Source organism: Dendropsophus ebraccatus, chromosome 2 (assembly GCF_027789765.1).
Source record: "Dendropsophus ebraccatus isolate aDenEbr1 chromosome 2, aDenEbr1.pat, whole genome shotgun sequence".
In the NCBI taxonomy this organism is placed as follows: Eukaryota; Metazoa; Chordata; class Amphibia; order Anura; family Hylidae; genus Dendropsophus; species Dendropsophus ebraccatus.
This window is the reverse complement of record NC_091455.1, coordinates 133,460,937-133,484,564: the sequence shown is the minus strand read 5'-3', so window position 1 is coordinate 133,484,564 and position 23,628 is coordinate 133,460,937. Positions and strand designations below refer to the sequence as shown.

Below are 23,628 nucleotides of genomic sequence, written 5' to 3'. Positions count from 1 at the left end.
CAATGTTTCTTCTTACAGACAGTGTACATGTCATCATGCCATGTGTGTGTTGATAATGTGGACAATAATACTGAATGACTGCAAGTTCAGCCCATTCATATTACACTCGGGGCTGCATTGCAGGCATACATTGGGAATACTCCCCCCCCCCCCCCTTCCCAGCATCCTATGTCATAAACTGCTGTGAACATGTAGACTTCATGTAGAGTCAAACAACCAAAACATGTACATTTGGGAGACCCCCTAACATGGCCACTAATAGACTCCTGTATTTTCAAACCCAATGTAGTCACTAGTAGAATATCTTTGGTCTATTAAAGTCAACAGCTGTGCTACAGTATATGTGGATTTTTTTTTTTTTGCTGATGTATATCAGTAACATAGCATTATCAACCAAACATGGCCTTAGCTACTGTACATTGCTTACAGGGAATCTGAGGTTACTCCTTCTGGCTCACAGAGGATTTACCTAGTCTCCTATCTGTTTTTGTGGATCTGCAAATACTGATGCTATATGGATGTTTTTTCCAGGATATCTCTGATCATAATTTCTGAGGCCTAAAAAAAGGAAAAAAACTGATGTGTGGATGAGATCTAACTTAAACATGCATCATTGCCTTGTTTTAAACATAACTAGCACTGGGTGTTATCCCACTGCAATCCCTTTAAAGTAGTTTTACTGTAGCTTTACACGTACCGTATCGCAGCGGATTTGATGGTGCGGATCCGCAGCAGATTTGATCTAAATAACTGAACACAGCATCAAATCTGCACCATCAAATCTGCTGCAAATCCTGTAGGTGTGAACACACCCATAAACTACAAATAATAATGGCCTTATTACACAAAGCAATTATCATCCGTATTTGGCCAATTATCAGCCATTACAGCTGATTATCGCTTTGTGTAATAAAAGGCAACAATCAGCCGACATGCATGATGTCGGCTGATCGTTTTCTTTCAACATGCTGATCTGCTGCTGTTGCTTCGTGTAATAGGAGTGGCGTCAGCAGACCACCGCTATCTTCTATGGGCTAACGATTGCCTGGGCAGCCCCCCTGCAACTAGAGACAGTACTATTAGTTATTACTCTATTAGTAGGTTATATGTCTTGGGTTGATAGTTTTATTCAAATAAGACTTTCTTATACTGGATAACACCTCTGAGACTTGGTAACTTACTAGTCTTTCAACCGCCTGCCACCCTGAGCAGAGCAAGCATGTTGTGTGTCCCTCTTTGGCACAGAAAGCCAGACACACATCCGGCCTATACCAGGGCCGTAGCTAGGGTTTCTAAGTGGGCCCCCAACTGATTGTCACCCATAGGGATCCTCAACAGACAACACTGCTTTCCAAATATATAAGGGAATATTCTGTTCCATTACTCGTAGTGAATAAGGATCGAGAGCAGTGTAAAAAACTTTCTACATTTCAAATACAGTATATAAGCACATAAAAATGAAAGGGTTGTGCAAGATTAGAAAACCATAGCTGCTTTGTTCCATTAACAGCACCACCACTGTCCCCAGTTTGTGTGTGATTTTGCAGCTCACTTCCTCTGAAGAGAATTGTAATGCCACATACAATCTGACAGGTATGGTGCTGGTTTTGGAAGAAAACAACTATGTATTTTTTAATCCTGGAGAACCTTTTTTTTAACCTGACTTTGCCTACACATAATGGCGTAGAGCTAACAAAACAAAAAGCCCCTAATACATCCGAGAATATGCAAAACAAACAGACAAACAGGAGGCCTTTTTATACGGGACAAGGATACCTAGATATACAGTGGCATGATTGTTCAGATTTAGGTACATACACGCAATCATTATGTAATTATAACTCCTGATTCTGAAGATTACAGCCAGTCATCTGCAGCATTTAGAAATGCCACCTAGGCAGATGATGAAAGTGATGAAAAGTAAAATGATACTGAGACACAGGATATGAAGGTGGTCTAACCAGTACCTCCCCCCTCTCTAAATATAAGATATAGATAAGATATACAACCAATCAGCAGTAAACATATAGTGGGATTTATAAATATACAGTAACTTTACATACAGCTACATATGCCAAAATGTTTCCTACGCCAGTAACTGCAGGCACATGGATCGCCGTCACTTCCGGTGTACATCACCAGAGATCTCGCATCCAGATGCGTTCCACGGTAATGTAAGGAGGCATTTCACAGTCTCTTCCCGGTATGGTCCACCGCTACGTCCTAAATGCGTTCTACAGTGAAATGCATTACACTGAAACTGTGTCCGTCATTGATATATATTAAGATGTTTGCACAATGCTGTAAACAGCCCACCACCGCAGCTATTAGCGGGCACTGTCCTGTCAAAGTTGACAGCTGCATTTAAAAAGCAGCTTTTCCCATTCCCTGGTGTCTAGTGGGGGCGGATCGCTGTGGTGGCGGAGGAGCGATCCTTGCATCTGAGCCGGGCCGGGGTCTGCGCTGTAATGGCACTGATTCCAGCTTGGCACTCTATTGTTTTCAGCTGCAGCAGCCGAAAGCAATAGAGTGCCGATCTCATGGATCTATGCAGTATAACTATACTGCATAGATCTCAATGAGAGATCAGTGTACTTATACTGTTGTGTTTTATAATTAATAAATAATCCCCTCCCCCTAATAAAAGTTTGAATCACCCCCCTTTTTCCATTTTATAAAAATAAATAAATAAACATGTTTTGTATCACCACGTGCGTAATCTCCCAAACTATTAATTTATTTAATTCCCGACCTCGCACGGTAAATGGCGCGAGCGCAAAAAATTCCATAGTGCAAAATTGGGCATTTTTGGTCGCATCAAATCCAGAAAAATTGTAGTAAAAAGTGATCAAAAAGTTGCATATGTGCAATCAAGGTACCGATAGAAAGAACACATCATGGCGCAAAAAATGACACCTCACACAGCCCCATAGACATCCTGTAATGTGCGGAAACAGTCCAAGATAGGCATTCACTGTCCGTGTTGTCCGTGTTTTACATCAGGGAATGTGTGAATGCAGCCTAAGGCCCTATTCACACATCCTGTTCCTGTCCGCAATTGCGGATCTGCAAAAAAATAGGACCAATGTATTTCACTGGACCCATACACACATCAGTGTTGTGTACTGGGCTACAATCCGTTCCGCAAAAAAAAAAAGGACAGGCCCTAGTGCGGACAGTAACTGACACACCCAATACAACTCTATGGGGTCAGTATTTTACGGATGCAATACGGATGAAAATTTGCTGATTGCTTACGGGTTCTAAATTGCGGATTGGAAAATATACTGACGTATGAATAGACCCTAAGCAGACATTAGCACCACAGACCATGCACAAACAAGGGCTGTCGGTTACTTATGCTTGGAAAACCTCTAGCCACCTAGACTATCGTTGTCAGTGGGATAAAGCACCTATTACACAGGTGCGATGGAGAGGCGCAAACAAGCACTGTCAGTGGGTAAGAGCCAGGGAGCTGCAGGGGGATACCCACGTGATTGCTAGATCGTCCTGTCAGCCCATAGAAGATAGCAATGCGAAGGCAGCAGATCGCTGCTATCTTAGTGTTTTGTCTTTCATTATGTTGAAAGACAAAGACAAACTAAGATCAGCCGACATCGTTCATGACGGCTGATCATTGTCTTCTATCACACCAGACGATACGGCCGATAATCGTTTCATGTAACAGGGCCTTAACTCCAGCTGTTTTTCTGGACATGAGGAAGTTGTGGACAGTTAAAACACTGATTCACCATTTAACAGAGGTTAGTGACAGACATTCATATCCATCTCCCGTAGGTTCTCATTGTAAATAACAGAGTTTCATCTCTCTGTTCTAAACCATCTAAGGGCTCGGCCACACTAGCGGTTTTCTTTTTTTCTAACTGATACGTCCATATTAATTTAATGGATGAGCGCAGACTGATGCACACTGATTGCAAAATGTTCATTTATTTTTAATGGTCCGTTTGTATTTTGGCTTAAAAAAACTGACTTTTGTACATCCGTTTGCATCAGTCAGCATCAGTTTATTTTTCTTTGTTTTTTTGCAGCTTCTGCGCATGCTCAGTGCAAAAACGGATGAAAACAAACCGATGTGAACGGAAATACCTTCCGTTTAGATCCATCCTCATTGACTACAATGTAAAAAAGAAGTGCACTTTCCGTTCGTGATCCGTTTTTTTTTTAAACGGAAAGAAAAATTCTGCAAACACAATTTTTTTTTCTCCATTCAAAAAAAACGGATCTTGAACAGACTGCATGCAAACGGAGCACAATTAGGGCAAACGCAGCACAGTAATATATCATGGGAATCTATGGGGATTTTAACAGATCCGCCAGTTTCCGTTTTGCTTACTCCAAAACGGAAAAGGTAGACTGAATGGTGCCGGATGGTCAAACGCTGATGTGAACGTAGCCTAAGGTTGCTTTGAATTGTCTTTTTCTTGTATTTCCTATGTTGTGCAAGTATTTGGTTAATTTTCCGGCTAAACCAGTTCTTGCTGAGAAGCTTGTCCTCTGAAAAGATCATTGTTAACAGTCTGAATGAAGGCTTCAGTTTACTAGGTGCCTTTATAGCGGTGCACTGAATTGTACTAAATGCAGTTAAGATGAATGCTTGTTGGATATGCCAAGAGGGTTTTTCCTTATTTTACTTTTTGTTTGAGTCTTTTATTTAATATTTGCTATAAATGATGTAAAACGGAATCAGTCTTGTATCCAAGCAAACAGGCACACTCTGGTTATTGTAAAAGTGCAGTTGTCCAGGGTTTATTGCAAAAAGTCACAAACAGCAACTTAACAGGCTGGTGTCAGGCAGAAAATCTAAGTAAAATGTCCTTAATGTCAGGGTAACAGTACCAACTCAAAGTTCACTGCTTCTCTCCAGTCTTTACAGGTTCAGTTTACAAAGGTGCATATCTTTTGGCATTGTGGCACTGTGCTAGAGCTCAAGCTGATCTTTCTGTTGTGATCAACAGATCCTTACTGTTTTCTGGCAGACCTCATCAGTGTCTGAGAACACACTCTTGGGGCCAAGTTCAGGTAAATAAAACGGGAATAGAGAAGGGGGCTGACCTTCCTAGCAAGGATCTTCTGTCACTCCTAAATTCCAGCCCCAAAGTCTAGTTAAGGCCATTTTACACAGGCAGATTATTGCTAACAAGCATTCCTCTCATTCAACCAATAATCGTGTGTATAAAATAGGCCCTCGTTTACCGAGCGAGCAGACTCCTCGTTGGCTAATTTGATCTTTTGTATGGTTGTAAAAATTATTAGCTGCACATTATTTGTAGATATGTGGCCGATAACAATGCATGCTATCGGCCACAGGATTACTCTGGCCTTGTAAAGGCACCGCACTCGAGCGCTAATCTTGCTGCCTGTAAAAGGATCCTTTCTAACATCACTGAGACAAGAAGCCGCACTTTGAACAGTGAGTGGTTTGTTTCATCAGGTAGCTATGTCTGTAAAGGAGAAATGGTTTTGTATAGTATTCTACTCTTTTTGTGTCATGTGGCTAGTTGCTGAGGCAAGAAAAACCTTGGCAAGTCATCGTAAAATGTTTGCAGCTTTGCTGCATGGTAATAAGTCAGATGGTAAAATGTGATGACCTGCGGCACGTGTGGACGCACTAATAAATGTTATACTCTACAGGAACGAATGGTGTTCAACCACTCCGCCATAGACCAGGGTGTTTTACCTGTGTTTGTAGTGTGTCCTTTCTTATGGGCAGATAAACATTGACCAGCAGTTGTTTTATATATCTGGAGGGTTTTATAAAGAAGCCGTCATTCTTACAGATGTTCATTCAAATCCATAGGCCTCTTTTTTTTGGTTGTCAGTGCACGTAAGGAGATGTTGTTGTTTTAAAATAACAGCAAATATTTGCCATTAAATGGCGGCCATCCACTCAATTACAACATTGTGTGAACAGAGCCTTTCTGTGTTTTCAATCCACTCCTGGTTTTGGTTGCAATATGAGGACCACAATACTGACTGAAATATACGTAGTGTGAACCCAGCCTTAATGTGTAGGTAGCCCACAACATAAGAGGCATGACCACGGCGGCTCACCACATCTACTTTCATTTACACCAGTGACCTTGTGTAAATCATAGGGAAAATCTACATCAGCTCAGAACTGGCATAGGCTTTCGTGTGTTGAGCGTGACGTGTGCTGCAGAGGAGCAGATTTATAAAGGGACCTCAATATTAGTTTGTCTTTACTTTGTGTATTAATCAAAGATGAAAGGGAAAATGCCAAGAGTTTTTCATCCAGCCTGATAAACTTGAAGAAGTACTGTATTGGAATAGGTATTCCAGCAGCGAGACCTCCCATTATTGTGGTCTAGGTTGACATGTTTGTCCGATTCTTGTTTACCTGATGGCATGCCAGTAGAGAGTCTGCCAGGACATCTTACACAAGATTGTTGATTGCATCTTCCGCAAATCAAGCTTGGCAGTGTCTAAACATAACAGATGGAGTGCACAGCATGGGCACCAGTTTCTTCAGGTGCAAAGATTGGCAGATTTATAGTAGTAAACTTGCACTGATGTGTACAGTGTATATCATACAATAAATTTCTAAGTGCAAATTAACAATAAGATCAAAATAGGACAATTTACTTGTATAAGTTTGAATGCATGCTTGTGCCTGGAGTCATTGTGTCTGGTGTCTTTGGGCCTAATAAAAATGCCTGTGTGATTTGAAGCAAGGAAATGGCTTTGGTAAAACAGGATTTGCTTAAGGGTACAAACAAACACACCGTATACGCAGCAGATACGCAGCAAATACGCAGCAGATCTGCAGGAGATTTGATGGTGCAGATTTGATGCTGTGTTCAGTTATTTAGATCTAATCTGCTGCGTATTTGTTGCGTATTTGCCGCGTATCGCAGCAGTAAATACGCTGCGTATACGGTGTGTGTGTTTATAGCCTGAGAGTGATACAAAAATGGACATTTCCCTTCTTCTCTTGTGTAATTCTATAGTGAGAGATTTGTTTTATTGTGTGGGGTCATCCTTGCAGGACACGCTCATACTGCCTATTATACTTCTCACTGGGTGGTTATTTCAATATTTGCTTTAGCAGAGTTGATATTAAAAAGCTGAATTCTGCTTGTGGATTGTTTGCTGGGAGCAATATATCTGTAAAACATCCTGTGCCAAATACAATGTGACCCATTACCCCTGGCTTCCTCCCAGCTCTGCTATAACTGTTTCCTTCTTGTTTCTCCACTTCATAAGCAGTTTGTTATTAGCTTATTAGTGTGTATATATATATATATATATATATATATATATATATATATATATATATATATATATATATATATATATATATAGTGTATAATCATAGTGCAGAATTTCAGATGCATATGTGAGCCATTGCTTTGCCCCAGAGCTGCATGTGGATGAGATCTGTATAATTCACTTCATGTTATGTTGATCGGTAAGGCCGCATTTGCCTCCCTGCATTCAGTTTAAACCACGCCCCCATGTGGTCACCAATACCAATGCAGTGTTGCCAGGATTGCTCAGCAACATTACGCTGAGATAGGTAAATGCGTGGGGTTGTAGAGTCTTTTCACAAATTGATGCAGCTTTGGTTTTTAAAGCGACTCTGTACCCACAATCTGTCCCTCCCCCCCCAAACCGCTTGTACCTTCAGGTAGCTGCTTTTAATCCAAGATTTGTCCTGGGGTCCGTTTGGCAGGTGATACAGTTATTGTCCTAAAAACTAACTTTGAAACTGGCAGCCCCGTGCCCAACGGGCGTGGCCTAGATTGTGTATGCATTAGGATGGCAAACCCTCTCTGTCCCTCCTCCTCGCCCTCCTCATCATTAGGAATGCTCCAGGCAGATTGCCTCCTATTCATCAGCTGTGTTAGCACGGCACATGGGCTGGATCGTTAAGCAGCTGTGCAATGTTCAGACAGGAGTAAATGTTTCAGTGGCATTCCTAATGATGAAGAGGGTGAGGAGGAGGGATAGAGGGTTGGTGCAAAGTTAGGGCACAGATACTCCTGTTGGGCACGGGGCTGCAAGTTTAAAAGTTGTTTTTATAGACAACAACTGCATCACCTGCCGAACGGACCCCAGGACAGATCTTGGATTAAAAGCATCTATCCGAAGGTACAAGTGGTTTTTTTTTTGGGGGGGGGGGGGGTCAGATTGTGGATACAGAATCGCTTTAATAGTGAAACACTTTATTTTGCAGGTACATATGATTACCTGAAACACCACACAGTCTTCAGAAGTCACTTTGAAACCCCACTAATGTGGTAAAACCCCATGTTTACAAGGTTTTGGCCACATTGTGGCTGAAATGTGTGAGGTAGTTGTATTAGCAATCAGATTCCTAATTCAGACATGTTTTTATATGCAACATTATTATCCTAATTGTTAAAAGTTCCTTGGTTGCTATTTATCAATGTCATAAGCCAAACTTGAAGGTATGTTCAGCAGGCCCATTCATTTTGTATTCTATTTTGAACATGCTCCATAAATAAATGTAAATTTCTCACATTGATGATCTCTGCTGAAAAAGACATATCCTCTGTAACACATTATTTTATTTCTCCACAGTTACCTGACTGTCTGTACTGGCAGCAATCACCCACTGGAAAAGCTTATGGACTACTAGACCTTGACCTAAACACTGCTTCAACCGATGGCAGTTTGCACTTTCCCGTGAAACCTGCCAAGCTGGACCCCACAGCTGTGCAAGACAACTGCTCGGCCGTCATCGTGCCCATTCTACCAGTAAGCGACAATGCAGTCCTAGCCTGTGCCGCAGGCATTCATGAAGAGCACTATGTAAGCGAAGCTGTGGGACCTGAAGATGTGCAGGGTCAAAGAGAATACAGAGATGCCGGCACCATTACAGGTTCGTATTCTTTATGTGACTAAAAGTATGGACGTAATCTGCCACATGACATTGACATTGGAGCGTCTACTTGCATCTAAATGTGCTATGAAATGTTCATGTAATCATTAAACCTATTCAGGTTAGTAGCATACAGGATATTAAAGGGGTACTCCACTTAAAGGGAACCATAGTATAGAGCTACTGTGCAGCTTATGGCAGGTACCATGATGTCTGTCAATCATTCCTGCACTGCGTGCCGACAGGCAGGGAGCTATGACTAGTCATGGATGCCTCCACACCCCAATAACTAGTTGCAGCTCCTCTCCCTGACTCGCACGGCAGAATAAAGGTACTTTTTATTTTCTCCTTTATTAAAGCTGCTGCAGCAGCCGCGGCTGGTACATACCGTGGTGTGCACAGTAGCTCAATACTATGATTCTGGAAACCATGTCTGCACAGTTGTGCTGATTGTTTCCCTTTAAGATAGATTTAACCAGGTTCAATCTCCACCCATGATCTAAGCTTGTTTGTAATAGGACACATGAATTGGTACGTTTGTCTGCAAAACATCCTGAATCTGCTGAAACTCCTCACTTCTTGGTCCACTCTGTCCTCCCCCTCCCTTCTGAGACCCAGGTCACATGATCTCCATCTCTTCTATAGCCAGGTTAGCTGTAACCACTGCCATTACATCAATAAGTGTGCACCTGGCCAAGGGGTGGGGAAACAACAGAACAGTGACAGTGTCCTGAGCAATATAGGGGAAAGGAGGCACAGTTGTTTCAATGCTCTCTCTTTCAAGCACAGCAAATTAGTACAGGTGCTGTAAAGCAGAAGCATATTGATCCACTAATGGGCAGATACTACAAGATGAGGTGGATACTTAGCAGTTTGCTCTGAGGTGCAATGCATGCTGGGAGATCTAGTTCCCTGGCTGAGTGCCATGATGTTGAACTGGAATTATTTGTGAAAGTTTTAGTCCGGGGCTAGGAGCAGCATGGACAATAGGGAAAGGTGCCAAACAATCAATTGGGGATAGGTGAGTGCACCTATATGCTTTTTGTGCATTTAATTTTTTTATGGGATCACTGTTGTTCCCCTTTAAGATACCAATACTTGATAGGAAAATCAGGTTGTTATAGGAGACCTTGTTTAGCAGTACTATTTTAGAAATGACCATACATTATCACAGTTTTTTCCGGCTGAATCGTGTGAACCCAGTGTGAGATAAGTGGTGTATGGCAGCTGCTTATCTATCTGTTTAGTGTAATAGGATGCTTGCTTAGTAAGGCCCCATTCAGATCATGTTTCAGGGCTTTGTCACTTATATATGTCGGGACAGTAGGAAAAAGATACTTCGATGTATACCTTGGTGTATTCTGCTAGTGACTAGGTTTAGTCTGTCTTAGGGTACTATTACACGGAACGATAATCGGCCGAATTGGCCCGATTCGGCCGATTATCGCTCCATGTAATAAATGCAACGATCAGCCGATGACAGCGATCATCGGCTGATCGTTGATATAGGTTAGACCCTATTTTTGTCGGGCGCCGACCGCGCACTGCTACGTGTAATAGCGGTGCATGGCCGGTGACTAACGATATACATTACCCATCCACGTTCCAGGGCTTCTGCCGACCGCTTCTCCTGGGGTCCCGTGCGCGCTCTAGCTTCACAGCGGCTTGTCAGCTGATAGGCCGATCAGCCAATCACAGGCTGCGGTGGTCCCGGCCTGTGATTGGCTGAGCGGCCTACCAGCTGACAAGCCGCTGTGAAGCTAGAGCGCGCACGGGACCCCGGGAGAAGCGGACGGCAGGAGCAGCCCTGGAACGTGGATGGGTAATGTATGCCAGTTTAGCAAGGGCTGCAAGGACATCGGTAACAATGTCCTTGCAGCTCTTGTCAAACGATTATCGGACCGTGTAATAAAGCCAGTAAACGAGCAACAAACTAGCAGATCGGCGCTCGTTTACAGGTATTATCGGGCCCTGCTCGGCCCGTGTAATACCACCCTTACTATATCACTAAGTATAGGTGTTATTTTCAACTCTCTTAAAACAAAAGATATACTTTCAGGAAACAGATCATAGGTACTTACTAGAGGACTATATATTGTCTAATAAAGTTATTGGTTGCACTTCAGATATACCCTGGTGTAGGTTTATTTTGTGGCATGCTCCTACTTATAGCCATGTTCCACCTGGTTGGGACATATACATTGCCTACGGACTACCTATTCTAGCCATAATAAGTAGTATCGTGTAAAGACTGTATGTAAATTATGTTGGTGTATGTGTCCATATTATAACTATGATTTCACTTCTTTGCTCTTTAGCAGCCAGTTTTCTTATAACTTTTTCTTGTGTCCATTTATGCACTTGTGGCACAGTGTGCATCCAGAAAAGCTGGCATTCCTGTGATAGCACCACCAGGACTGTACAAGCTTTGACCTTTGACATGCAAGGAAAGTGTGAAATGTTAGGTAATAATTCTAGTCACCGGGCACTGGATGACATTTGTGTAAAAGCTTTGCCTTTGTAGATGAACTGCATGTTACTTGGAAAGTAGGAGCTGTCCTGAAACCAAATTGATGGTTAGAGACAAGGTCTACATTACATAAAATAGGGAACAGTCTGGAGTTACTGGATCACTTTTTACTGAATATACAGTATTGTAATCCACCTCTTAATTAAAAACACATAAATCCATAGCAATTGTGATGTGCTTAAAGAAATCCCTCTGTAAGGCTCGGAAAGTCAGCACTGGACTGAACTGTTTTCAGCAGTCCTATTGCTTATGAATGGTGCGGCAGCAGCTGAGCATGCACACTGCGTCTCCAGTCTCTTGGAAACAAGCCCTCCATCTATATTTATTAGTCGGAGTCCCGATGGTCAGACCCTGAGCAGTGAGTTACTTATTACCCAACCTGTAGATAGGAGATATGCTTTATTAGTAGTCATGTTTAATCTATGACATTTCTGTAAAAGCTGCTGACTGCCCTCTTGTGGTTACTTGGTTTTGTTGGATTTTTTTTTTTTTTTTTACAAGCCATAATTCTATATTTCCCCGCTAGTGTTTCACTGAACCAAGTTTAAAGGGGTGTTCCTATCTTAGCTTTTTATCTCCTATCCTAGCTGGTTGCTGGAGATCTGACCCATGGGACCCCCCCCAGAATGGGCACGTAATAGCTCCACAATGAATGAAGCGCACACCATCTGTGCAGCTACCACGGCCTGCTCTCCATTCACTCTCCATGAGGCCACCGAATGCTTCCAATCACTGAAGTTGGAGTGATTGTAGCAGCTTTTAATGAGGAGAATATTCTCACCAAGGGTTCCTCTTTGGCAGTGCCTCGAGCCCCAACCTGGACCTCCGAGATCATACAGTAAGGCCAGGTAATTAGACCTGTGTTTGGGCCAGGACCTGTGGTTATAATATGGACTCAGAAATACCATACTATACTCTTGTGAAACCAATTTAAATGAGTTTTCTGGCACTTTTACATTGATGGATGGGTGATCAATGTATGACTTGACACCCCAGGTGATCAGCTGTTCTGCAGAACCTTAGCCTTGGTTCATACAAGGCTGGGGCTGAAAGGAGGCAGCTCTGCTCACTGTGTAGAGGCCATGCTGGATTAGCTGAAGTGAAAATATATCAACTCGTCACTAGTTCTTCCATCGTAATGATCCGGGTGGGGCTCCTAGTAATTAAGAAAATATGGCAATTTCTAGAAATCTCTTCTTCTGGTGGGAATATCCCTTTTAGTAATGCCTAGTTCTGAAAAAGATGATAGTCTAAGAATGAAAGTGCGCTTTATTCTGTGTGATGGTCAGTCAGAGCATGAACTCGCCCGTTATGAAGTCAGATAAAATATGGGATTTAGGCTGATAAGAAATAATTATAAATGTAGCAATCACTATATTTCACTACATAGTACTTGAACTGGTAGCTACATACACACAGTGACATATTTACCATGTCATGACCAGCTTTGCAGGTCACTGTTTCCCAGTCCTGAACTTTGGTTCCTCTGTAGAATGGTGTAGTAGAGAACATGCTTGAGCAGTGTGCAGGAGGAATCTAAGCTTCCAGGTATGTGTCTGTCCTGTTCCTGGGTTAGCATACCAGATGGCGTCAGTCCCTAGCATGCCCTGCCATTCCTTGAGCATATGGATATTGATGTTGCCATACTTCTGTTTTCTTTTCTCTCTCTTTTTTTTTTTTTAATCTCTGTTAAATAAAAATACAACAATATTGCTAAAAATGTGTATATTACTGGCAGAAAAACATGTAGTATCCCTATTAGTAAAGCTCTTCTGTACATTATCCTTCATTTTCATGCTTGTGCCACTTCTTCCTTAAGAAAATCAGGATTCTGCAGTGCACTGTTCTCCCTCCCTAAAAAGACACGGCTGCATGTAAACCCTGTAGCAGCGCTCATGTCCTCGTTTGCCCTGCCCCTCCTTATCTCTACAGTGTACATTGCTGCAGCTGAGGCTTCCTCTCCTGCAGCTGTTATTCGGCTGCCGTGTACATTGTACCTATTATAAGGTGGGGGTCGCTATCGGTTGTAGCCGTGCTGCAGGGTTCGCATGCTCGGCTCATTGGTTGCTGTAGCCTGCACAGTCAAATTGCCAACATGGACGGTAGCTGTAGCTAAATGAGCTTATGGTGACTTCTTTGTAGCCCATTTTTGCATGTCTGTATTTAGGTCAGTATTTTGTATCCGCATTTGTAGTCCAAAACCAGGATTAAATTCTACAGGCAGCTAAGCTATAATGAAAAGGTTTGCACTTTTTGTATGTTTTGGACCCACTTTTGTTTTTGGCTTACTAATCCTAATGCAGAATACTAAACAAAGTGCTGCCATGTAAAGTGGCATTATTTTATTCCAGGTTAGCTTGGTTGTTGTGGAGCATACTACTCTTACTGCTGTCATTATTTGTTTCCATGCAATTGCTATATACCATCACTTAGACCTCCCAGTAATCTGAATCTATGTTCACATTATATTATGTGATCATGGTTTTGCATTTTACCAAATGGATCCATAGGCTCTCATTCACCAAAGCGAAATAAGTGGTTTCTGTTGTGCTGGTGTTGTGTTTTGTTTTTTTTTTTTTACATTTAATGGTAAAGTACATTCTGCTTTCCAAAACATTAGCCTCCTCTAAAGTAAATGTTGGTATTAATACTTGTATTGTATTGTTATTTTATCCCCTTGAGGACACAGTGAATTTAGGTCTTAACCTCTTAAGGACCGGGCCAATTTTCGTTTTTGCTTAGTTTGTTTTTTCCTCCTTGTGTTTAAAAGGCCATAGCAGTTGCATTTTTTTCACCTAGAAACCCACATGAGGCCTTATTTTTTGCGCTGTGAAATTGAAAAAAACAAAAACAAACAGCAATTCTTTTTCTTGGGGTTGGGGGGGGGGGTGCTTTTTGTCCTATGAAAAAACTGACATGTTATGTATGTTCTTCAAGTCGGTACGATTAAAACGATATACAATTTGCCTAACTCTTATATTATTTGATGGCTTTTAAAAAAATAAAACCTACAGAAAAAAAATTCCTTAAAATTGCTCTATTACCACGCTCTTAACCTTTGGTCTATGGGGCTGTGTGAGGGGTCATTTTTTGCGCCATGATGTGTTCTTTCTATCGGTACCTTGATTGCGCATATGCGACTTTTTGATTGCTTTTTATTACAATTTTTCTGGATTTGATGCGACCAAAAATGCACAATTTTTGCACTTTGGCGGGTCCATTCGCTTACACCGTTTACCGTGCGAGATCTGAAAGGTGATAAATTTAATAGTTCACGCAATTACGCACGCAGCAATACCAAACATGTTTGTTTGTTTTATTTATTTTTTTATTTTTAATTATAAAATGGGAAACGGGGGATGATTCAGACTTTTATTAGGGGAGAGGGTTTTTTTTATTATTTTTTATTAATGAAAGCACTTTTTTTTTTTTTTTTTCTTCACTTGTACAGTAAGAAGAAGTCTCCCTGGGGGACCTCTAATACAACTACACTGATCTCTTAAAGAGATCAGTGTAGCTGTACTACACAGCACCGATCCATCCATGCTTTTTTTATGCTGCAGACCATTGCAATAGAATATTGAGCCGGGATCAGCGCCATTTCGACGCTGAGGCCCAGCTCGGTGAGATGAAGTGATCACCCCTCAGCGATCGCATCGTGGAGGGGAATCCCGCCACTAGACACCAGGGATGGGCTCTGTAGAAGGCAATCAGATACAGCTGCATCTAACGGTCTTAATTAGCAGGAGCGTAGATCTGCCCGCTCCCACTAATAGCCGCAGTCCTGTGCTGCAGATAGCAGTCGGGATTGCGGCATTTCAGAGCGGGGTCGCGGTGCGCCCCCCTCTGAACTCCTCTTGCGGACATATTCCGTACCCGTACGTCATATGTCCTTAAGAGGTTAAAGGAGAAGTCCGGTGAACATTTTTATTAAAGTATTGTATTGCCCCCGAAAAGTTATACAAATCACCAATATACACTTATTATGGGAAATGCTTATAAAGTGCTTTTTTCCCTGTACTTACTACTGCATCAAGGCTTCACTTCTTGGATAAAATGGTGATGTCACGACCCAACTCCCAGAGCTGTGCGGACTGTGGCTGCTGGACAGGATGATGGCAGATAGATGCTCAGTGTCCCTCTGCCATCATCATCTCCAGCAGCCACAGCCTGCACAGCTCTGGGAGTCTGGTCGTGACATCACCATGTTATCCAGGAAGTGAAACCTTGATGCAGTAGTAAGTGCAGGGAAAAAAGCACTTTATAAGCATTTCCCGTAATAAATGTATGTTGATGATTTGTATAACTTTTGGGGGCAATACAATACTGTAATAAAAATTTTTGCCGGACTTCTCCTTTTCCCCTCGCCTTCTAAGAGCCATAGCACTTTTATTTTTTTTAATCTACATGGTTGTTTGGGGTCTCATTTTTTGTGCAAAAATCTCTAGTTTTTTTTTTTTTTTTTTTTTTTCTTGATATATAATGTAACAAAATATCATCAATTCTTGCACTTCTTTCCTTTTTTTTTTAATTAACTTTGTTCACATACAGGAAAATTATTGTTATAATTAATAGATCGAACAATTATTCACTCTTCAATATATGTTTGTTTATTAAAAAAAACTAAACTTTTTTTTAAATTTTTTTAAAGCGAATTTACTAGCAGTACCTTTGCACTAAGTTTTTTTACATGGATAGAATGGCGCAGGTGCAGAGGGGACAGTGCCATGGTCCTTTTTTTGAAAACATGTCTTTAATATAAAACTTGAGTTAGGGTGCATTCACATGTACAGGATCTGCTGCAGATTTGGATGCTGCAAATATCAATATAAATTATTATGTCCCAGTTATTATTCAATTTTAAATTGCCCTGGAATAGTTCCAAGGCGCTGCACATGTAATGAGGGGTTAACATACAAATCATAATATATAATCACTTTTCAGAGTTCTACTTTTCAGACCTCAAAAATTAGAATCAGTGATGTCCTGGAGAATGTGGCATCAGCGGATCCACAAAAACAGATGGGAAACTAATAAAGGGCCACAGGGTGGAGCCTGCCCAAGGCTTTGTAGGCAATGCTTCAGTGCATCCATGTGTTTTCCATTAAAAATGGACCCATTGACCTCTATTGGAGCTTCAGTTCTGCAAAAACAGATAATATAAGTGCAAGTCCTAATTTTCTGTGTAACTGATCAATGGTCAGAAATTGATCCATTTTTGAAAACTGATGTGTCTGAATGACCATGTTGAAATCAATGGGTCTTTTTTTTCTGTCTGTAAATTCTGATCCTGATTCACAGACAGGAAAAGATGGTGCATGAGGCCCAAGGGTCGTGCCACACAGTCTATAATGTATAATTATGATAATGTACAATAGTGTAATTACACGGCTCAACCATCGTGCAGCAAAGACTGCACGGACATAGTTAGCAATGTCTGTGCAGCCCTTGCCTAGTGTAAAATAATAAAGTTCATGCATACCTGATCACACTCCCCGTTGCTTCTGCCGACTCCCCAGTATCTTTCCGTCTTCTGCCTTGTCCTGCAGCCACAAGTACTGCAGAGCCGGCCTCTGAAGTGACAGGCTGCTCAGCCAATTGCTGGCCGTGGGCAGAGATTGGCTGAGCAGCCTGTTACTTCAGAGGCCGGCTCTGCAGTTCCACTGGCAGCTACGGACAGCGGGCAGAAGACAGAAAGCTACTGGTGAACGGGAAGAAGCAGGAGTGTGATCAGGTATGCTTGAACTTTATTGTTTTCTTTACAGTTTAATTGGCTATTACTCGTAGTGATGCCAAGTTGGTGGCCAATGATTTTATGTCAGGACCTAAAGATACGATCAGCTGATGATCCTTGTCATTGGTTTCAAGTTGTCTAAGGGTCCAGTTACACAGAAGGATTATCTGACAGACTGTCTGCCAAAGATTTGAAGCTAAAGCCACAAACAGACTATAAACAGAGATCAGGTCATATTGGAAAGCCTGAGATTTCTCCTCTTTTCAAATCCATTCCTGGCTTTGGCTTCAAATCTTTATCAGATGATCTTTCTGTTTAAATGGACCCTTACACGTAGCGATGATCAGCCGAATCGCTCTGTCTAAAAGGGCCCAAAGAGTGTGGTCAGTAGTGTCCATTAACAGAAAAGACCAGAGTGGATCTTAGTCTCTGGCCTCGTATTAGTCAAAGATATCAGACCCCACAGATTAGAATTTTAGGGCATATACTATTGTCCTAACATTCGGTATGTGGGATATCTTTTTACAGTTGAAAGTCTTAGCCCAACTGTGGCTCCAGTGACCAGAGCTATAAGCATTTATGATGTCTTTAGTTGGGGCCATTAGACCCCCGCCTGGGTTAGGACTTGTCTGTGTTAGGGTCCTTAGACTCCTAACTTTGAGGGTATAAACCCACACACCGTATACGCAGCGTATTTACTGCTGCGATACGCAGCAAATACGCATCAAACACGCAGCAGATTAGATCTAAATAACTGAACACAGCATCAAATCTGCTGCGTATTTGTTGCGTATCTGCTGCGTATACGGTTTGTGGATTTGTACCCTCATTGTCCATGTCTGTAAAGGAGTACGGACCAGTGACATTGCCTCTCCTTTACACTGCACAACTAATCAAGTGGCCGGGTCACACAAATGATCACTGTATCATTCACTTGGCCATTTACCTCTATTGATCGCAGATGCACATCCCAGTTTGCACAGGGATATTTGCGGCCGATACCGATAGATTTTAAAGCCTGCACAAAAGATGCGATAAGAGGCGTTTTCCTGCTCCTTAGCTGGTCACTTTTACATAGGCTAACCATCGCCCAAAGGAGCGATTCTAGCAACACTTTTGGTAAATAGTGAAAGGACCTTTACTCTCTAAGGGTGGAATTCTGCGGAATTCCGTCGGCTGTCCACGCGCCTTTCCGCCGCCTCCATAGACACCATTCTATGGGCCGGCGTATTCCTCTATCCGCCGAAAGAAGTGACACGTGCGTGCGGACAGACAGTGGAATTCCGCTGACATTATCCGCAAAAATTCCTCAGTATGGAGTGGACCCACCCTGAAGCAGGCTCTAGTGTAATTGTATTATGAGATCCTAGGTAGCAGGTTCAGGGAGCTTTGCAGTGAAATGTGATGTGTAATACACTTTAGACCACTAGGTGGCACATGAAACTCTTGCAATGCTTGTCAGGGAAATGCAGTGTGCTGCCATGTGCAGATATATCCTACTTAAATCCAGATATGTATTGTCAGAATAAGCATGTGAAATTACAGACCTACATATTCCATTTTAAAAGGTTGTTCCAGTGGTCTAAACAACGAAGATAGACTAACATAAAAAAGTATAATATACTATAACATCTGCAGAGACATTGTTATTATCCCTTTGCTTGACTTTTCTACCCATTATGTTTGGGATGTAGTTCAGTCTGTTGCAGACATCTATCAGCAGCGACAGCGCTGTTTGCTATTGTTACCGCTGGAGGGTAACTTTCAGTTCTCGTAACCCGACACGCTGGCTCCTGTTTGTCCTGTGCCTGTCACATGTCATTTTGTCTTTTGTTCATTCAGTCCATGCATTAGCTGTGTAAGTTGATAGGAGCAGCACAGTGGAGGACTTTGGTGCTATTCTTACAATCCCCATCTATCTTGTTGTCTGTCTTGTAACCAGATGTATGTTTGCAGGAGATGCAGCAAAGTGAAATCATGGCCCATATTCAAGAATTCTCAGTTTGTGTTTGTTCTCAGAGGTGTCTGCTCCCAAGATCTCTGCATGTGGTTGTAGTGAAATGTAATGCAAGGTTTTGATGTTATTACACATATAAGGTGGCATGTGTTTCTTTCAGGTACAGAATATATTGGGAGAGATTGGGATTAGAGCTTGACAGACTCAGACTAGACTTGAGGGTCAGTGATCTTGTCACTGGTTGTCTTGCCTTAGAGTCCTTCTGGTCGGTACTTACCACTGCATAACAGGAACACCCCACATGACCTGTTATTTTCAAGGTGTGTAAAAATGACACCAGGTACATTATATAACTGTTGGCCTACATTATATAACTGTTGGCCTAACACTTATTCAGCTGACTGCTATCTCTCCTGATGGCTTCCCTACATTACTGCCATGCTGCCAGGCGCAGCTGCCGGGTTCACTGGCAGTGGCTTATCTCCCCAAGGACAATAGATTGGGTAGATGAAATTTAGCCACCTGATCCTAATTCCCACCAATAGAGAGGAGATAAATCCTGATGCCTATAGCAGCAATGTTTCTCTGCCAAGAACAAAAGGATTGGGCATGTTGACTGCCCAATTGTTCTCCTCTTGAGTGTTGGGGTACGCCCCCCCCCCCCAAAAAAAAAAATATATATATATTTGTTTTTTCAGATGGTTGGCCATAAGAACATTGCTTAATTAAGGTTAACATGGGGCAGTTGGATACAGTGTAGTACGGGTCTCCTAGGGATAGTTCTTTGGAAAATGCTGTAGTTGGTAATGCAGTTTTTTTTTTTTATATATATATATATATATATATATATATATATATATATATATATATATATAGTTGTTGTTTGTTTTTTTAACCAAAGCAGAAGTGGACCTAAAAAGGCAAGGAAGTAGAAGGCAGGAACTTACACTTCTCGTAGAATCACTTGTGGCTTTGGCTCACGGTTTAGGTCCTCTTTTAGTATATAATTTCCCGATCCCCAAATGCCATACGTGTATGTGTCCCCGTCTCCATGAAAACATGCTTTACTTTAGAAACAACTGGCTAATAAACCTCCAAAGTGATAACAGATAAGGAAAGAATAAGTCTTCTAGTGCATAAACCCCTCTGATGCTGAACACATTAGCATTGCTGGCTTGTGTTTGTGGATGGAGCTGCTGACAGTATGTTTGGAATGTTGGGTAAAATAGGGAGATTAGGAAACAATTCTGTGTTACAGACGGCATTGTTTAGATGTGATATAAAGCAAGTTTACAATTTACATTCTTTTTTTTGTTATCATGGAAAACATGGCACTTCCTGTGTGGTGTTTGTTTTTTTCATAGAAAGTCCCATGTTTTCCAGGTCATCTGCATGCTCACAGAGAAGGTAGTCATGGGATTGATGGACATAGCATGATAAGGAAAAAAAAAAAAAAAATGTAAATGCAAACTTGCTTTATTTCACATCTACCGTTGATTTAGACTTTGAAAGTTATAACGACAGTGACATTTTAAACTTTTGACATGTCATATTAACATATTATTAAAATGTTTATTCCATCACAATGGTGCACCAAAGTGCCATACTTCAGGAGTTCTGCACCTCTGCCTAATGTTTCCTGCTTATAAGATTCCCTTTAAACTTCTCCCGCCGGATCACGTACCATCACGTCCAATTCTGCACAGCGTTCCGGCAGATGCACGTGCCGGTACGTGACAAGGATGACACGTGCGCAGGAGCTGCGTCCATGATATCAGTGGGAGGCCCAGCTGTCACAGATAGCCGGGCACCTGCAGCAACTTCTTCGGCAGTTAAAGTGTCACTGTCGTGAATTTTTTATTTTTTTTGCAGAAATCAATAGTCCAGGCGATTTTAAGAAACTTTGTAATTAGGTTTATTAGCCAAAAAATGCATTTTTATAATGAAAAAGCAGTCACAATTTTTAGATTTTTTGCAGTGGATGAAAAAGAGGAAGGAGGGGGGGGGGACCTGGGAAAAGGCTTTTTAAATGCAGATAATGGCATGTTTGGCTAATAAACCCAATTACAAAGTTTCTTCAAATCGCCTGGACTATTGATTTCTGCAAAAAAAACCCCAAAAAAACGATAGTGACTCTTTAACCATATAGGTTCTGCGATTAGTGCGATCACAGCCCCTATAGTGCTAAAAGAAGAGAGAATCGTCCCTTCGTTCCCCACTGGGGCTGTGCAGTGCCCCATTGGTTGCTGTGATCTCAGGAGGCTTCCCCGAAGCCTTCTGGTGTCGCAGCTAAGGTGGCTGATCAGGCTCAGCCTAAGGGTACAAACACACACCGTATACGCAGCAGATCTGCAGCAGATTTGGTGGTGCAGATTTGATGCTGTGTTCAGTTATTTAGATCTAATCTGCTGCGTATCGCAGCAGTAAATACGCTGCGTATACGGTGTGTGTGTTTGTACCCTAAGGCTGGGTTCACACTATGTATATTTGAGGCTGTATTTGGTCCTCATGTCAGGTCCTCATAGCAACCAAAACCAGGAGTGAATTGAAAACACAGAAAGGCTCTGTCCACACAATGTTGAAATTGAGTGGATGGCCGCCATACAACGGTAAATAACTTCCATTATTTCAATACAACAGCCGTTGTTTTAAAATAACAGCACATATTTGCCATTAAATGACGGCCATCCACTCAATTACAACATTATGTGAACAGAGCCTTTCTGTGTTTTCAATCCACTCCTTGTTTTGGTGCAACAAAACATACAGCCTCAAATATACGTAGTGTGAACATAGCCTAAGGCTGCATTCACACATTCCGTGTTTCACACGGAACAAGGGCATGGAATGCCTGTAACAGACTTGCCCCTGCCCGGGTAGCATCTGTAATTGGATGCTGGGAGCAGGGGAACTGTACAGATATGCGTTGTGCTGTCATTACAGCGCGTATCTGTACAGTTCCCCTGCTCCCAGCATCTAATTACACAGAACGTGTGAATGCAGCCTAAGGCTGAGTCTGGTCAGCTTTGCGTATTACAGGCATACTGCATTGTAGGGCAGACCAGCACTGCAATGCAATGTGCCTATTATCGGGCAATACCAAAGTGAAGTCCCCATGGTGGGACAATAAAATAAAGTGTTAAAAAAAACACACACACAAAATTTTAATAAAGTTAAATTCATATATAATCCTCATAGCCCCCAATACAATAATAAATGTTGGAAAAATAATAAAAATAAAAAAGTACACACATTTAGTTTCGCTGTAATGACGTTGGCAAAAATTTATTACATGTTTAAATCTGTGCGGCAAACGCAGATAATTAAAAGTATGAAAAGTACAAATTTTTGTCTTTTTTTTTCATGGGAAAATTACATTTTTCACAAAAAAATGTTTTTACATATCGGCCAAAATTTACCACTAAGCTAAAGTAGAATATGTCACTAAAAACAATCTCAGAATCATAAAGAAAAGTTATAGCATCATGTAGCGACAACCGTATAACCGTAAGTGAGACAGGTTGGATTTAAAAAAAAATGGGCTTGGGTCCTGAAGGCCAAAATCAGTCTGGTCCTGAAGGGGTTAAAGGAAGTATTTAACCTGCTGTTAAATACTACTACATCATGGGCAAAATCTCTACACCGCATTATAATCTTTCCCTTTATGGTCAGTTGTATGAGGGCCTAGGAGTACAATTCCCCTACAGTAAAGAGAGCATCCAGTTCCTCTTTACTTGCATGATCAGGAGTGTTAGTGATGCATAACAGGTTCGTATTGGCAGCATTTGGATCTGTGGCCTTTGGGGATTAGAGGTTCCTGTAGTAGATAACTCCCATCACTCTCTCCTTCCCCAAAGCAATGTTTTTAGTGGCATGTTGCAGCTCAGTCAGGGATGTGTGGTGTACCTTTAGCGTCCTTAAAAATGTATATTTAGCCAGATGTTTCTGTAGTGTAACAAATGTGTCAATCATGGCAGCCATTGAGATGGGTAACAATGGATAGACTGAGTTCACCAAGCACTAGCCTTTTTTAGGGTCAATTTTACAGATTTGTCCCAAGTACTTCTGTGGCTCAAAAACCATCCACACATTGGTGTGTTTATTCTTTAGCTTGTGTATGGATTTCTACAACCCATGTTTAAAGGCGTTTTGTGGGCTGAACAGACTGATAAGCTATCCTCGGAATAATTCACCAGTCACTGATCGGCATAGTGCTGATGCCTGTGTCAATCAGCTGTTTGTTGCCCACACTACACAGTGAATAGAGTTTGGGCCCTATTCCACAGTAACGATAATCGGGCGGATCGGCCCCATTTGGCCCGATTTGGCCGATTATTGCTCTGTGAAATAGAGAGAACGATCATCGGCTGATCGTTCATTTAGGGCCAGACCTAAAATCATCGTTCCCCCACCGCGCATCGCTATTCAACCGGGCGACCGACGATTTGACAAGCAGCAGCATCATACTTTACCTGTCCAGGCTTTTTCTCTGCACGGTCTTCATTCCCGGGTCCTGC

The 23,628-nt window shown here is 41.8% G+C and overlaps 1 protein-coding gene across 6 annotated transcripts in view; it reads left to right on the top strand.

Annotated features, from left to right (window-relative positions):
- The window catches only part of TRAK1 (trafficking kinesin protein 1), a 152,282-nt gene that overhangs the window by 33,057 nt on the left and 95,597 nt on the right, over positions 1-23,628 (top strand). For 5 of the 6 annotated variants that reach the window (XM_069958357.1, XM_069958358.1, XM_069958354.1 and 2 more), the window contains one exon: positions 8,590-8,890. In XM_069958357.1, coding sequence (XP_069814458.1) covers positions 8,590-8,890 — 301 coding nt within the window. Of the gene's footprint in view, positions 1-8,589; positions 8,891-23,628 lie in introns of those variants that run through there. The other variant, XM_069958355.1, reaches the window with a different exon arrangement.